The sequence below is a fragment of the Elephantulus edwardii genome, unplaced genomic scaffold (assembly GCF_000299155.1).
Source record: "Elephantulus edwardii isolate Elephantulus edwardi_28Jun2011 unplaced genomic scaffold, EleEdw1.0 scaffold00007, whole genome shotgun sequence".
In the NCBI taxonomy this organism is placed as follows: domain Eukaryota; kingdom Metazoa; phylum Chordata; class Mammalia; order Macroscelidea; family Macroscelididae; genus Elephantulus; species Elephantulus edwardii.
Genome location: NW_006399757.1, coordinates 33,107,464 through 33,109,166, shown reverse-complemented (window position 1 = coordinate 33,109,166; position 1,703 = coordinate 33,107,464). Strand labels below are relative to the sequence as shown.

Here is a 1,703-nt window from a genome sequence, read left to right as displayed (position 1 = left end):
GTTTTTCATCCCAAATCTTTCTCATTTATAAATCGCATGTCAGGCAGACGGTCAGAAGCAGAAATTATTTTCTCTCTTGTCCCAGGAGCTCCCCAGAGCACTCCCAGTAGCACCTCCAATTTTCAGTCCTGTTGGCAGAGGGAGAAACTCAGTGGAGCGGAAAAACTCCACGGAGCGGAGCTGGTCTCGGTGGTTTTGAGGTAGAGATGGAGAAGGTGGAGGGTGCGGGGCAAGAAGGTCACAGAGTCAGCAAAGCACAGAGGCAGGTCTGCGCGTCACCACCAGCTCCTTCTCCAGCCTCCTCCGTACAGAACGCGGTGCTGGGGGCCTGAGGAGGGCGGGGCGGCGGGCGGGGCGGGGCCACTGGGCTTTAAGCAGCGCAGCGCGCAGCGAGCGGGAGCAGCAGGCCCGACAGCGTCTCGCCATGAGCGCCGCCAACTGCTCCGCGCACCCGTTCCTGCAGCCCGGCGCGGGCTCCGGCTCCGGCCCGCTGCTCCTGCAGCCCCTCTGGGACCGCACGAGGGTCCTCATCCAGTCGCCCTTCTTCCCGATCATCTTCGGCCTCACCACGTACCTGGGCTTCTGCCTGCCCTTCGTGGTGCTGGATGCGCTGTCTCCTTGGACGCCAGCGCTGCGGCGCTACAAGATCCACCCAGACTTCTCGCCGTCAGTGCAGCAGCTCCTGCCCTCCCTGGGACAGACGCTCTACCAGTACGCGGTGTTTGTGTTCCCGCTGACCCTGCTGCAATGGGCCAGCCGAGCCCCGCGCCTGCCCACCGATGCCCCGGAGCTGCTGGAGCTGGTGTGCCACATTCTGCTCTGTTTGCTGCTCTTTGACGCCGAGTTCTTTGCCTGGCACGCGCTGCACCACAAGGTGCCCTGGCTGTACCGGACCTTCCACAAAGTGCACCACCAGAAGCCGCCCTCCTTCGCCCTGGCTACGCAGTACATGAGCCTCTGGGAGCTGTTTTCCTTGGGCCTCTTTGACACGGTGAACGTCACGCTGCTCGGGTGTCACCCGCTGACGGTGCTGGCGTTCCATGTGGTCAACATCTGGCTGTCGGTGGAAGACCACTCAGGCTACGACTTCCCCTGGTCCACGCACAGGCTGGTGCCTTTCGGCTTGTACGGAGGCGTGGTGCACCACGACCTGCACCATTCTCAGTTTACCTGCAACTTCGCCCCCTACTTCACGCACTGGGACAGACTTCTGGGGACTCTGCGGTAGGCTCCAGCCCTGGTTACTTGCACCCTGCCCAGCTTGGAGTGTGGTTGCTATGGGTGCACCTCTGGTTCGGGACTGCTGTGCCTTTCACACTTGAATCAGAAGAATACAAACTTGAACTTCTGTGGCTCTTTTAACGTGCAAGTAATTTATTAACTGATAGAAACCGTTATAGATTTCAGAAATCTGATATATTTTTGCAAGCTGACAGAGTGTTATGTGTGCACATGGATGCAGATGTATTCTTTGGATCAAATTCGAGTACATTTCAGTAACCTTAATTCCCATCTACCAACTGCTTAACTTAAATTGCCTGTTTTCGATCATGTCTGGAAGGATTTGCTTGTAGATCAAGGAATTTCTTTCTCATGCGAATGTGTCCTAGAAGCTAGAGGCTAAAAGGATGATAGTTCTGGAGGTCCTGACCTCAGACTCTGTAAACTTTGAAATCTGATCCTCCTGCAAAAGTGTCCAAGAC

General features: G+C 56.7%; 1 protein-coding gene across 1 annotated transcript; it reads left to right on the top strand.

Annotated features, from left to right (window-relative positions):
* The first annotated feature begins 424 nt into the window (after positions 1-424).
* On the top strand, positions 425-1,228 carry CH25H (cholesterol 25-hydroxylase). The gene has a single exon (XM_006880400.1). The coding sequence runs from the start codon at positions 425-427 to the stop codon at positions 1,226-1,228; it is 804 nt and encodes a 267-aa protein (XP_006880462.1).
* Positions 1,229-1,703: the final 475 nt, after the last annotated feature.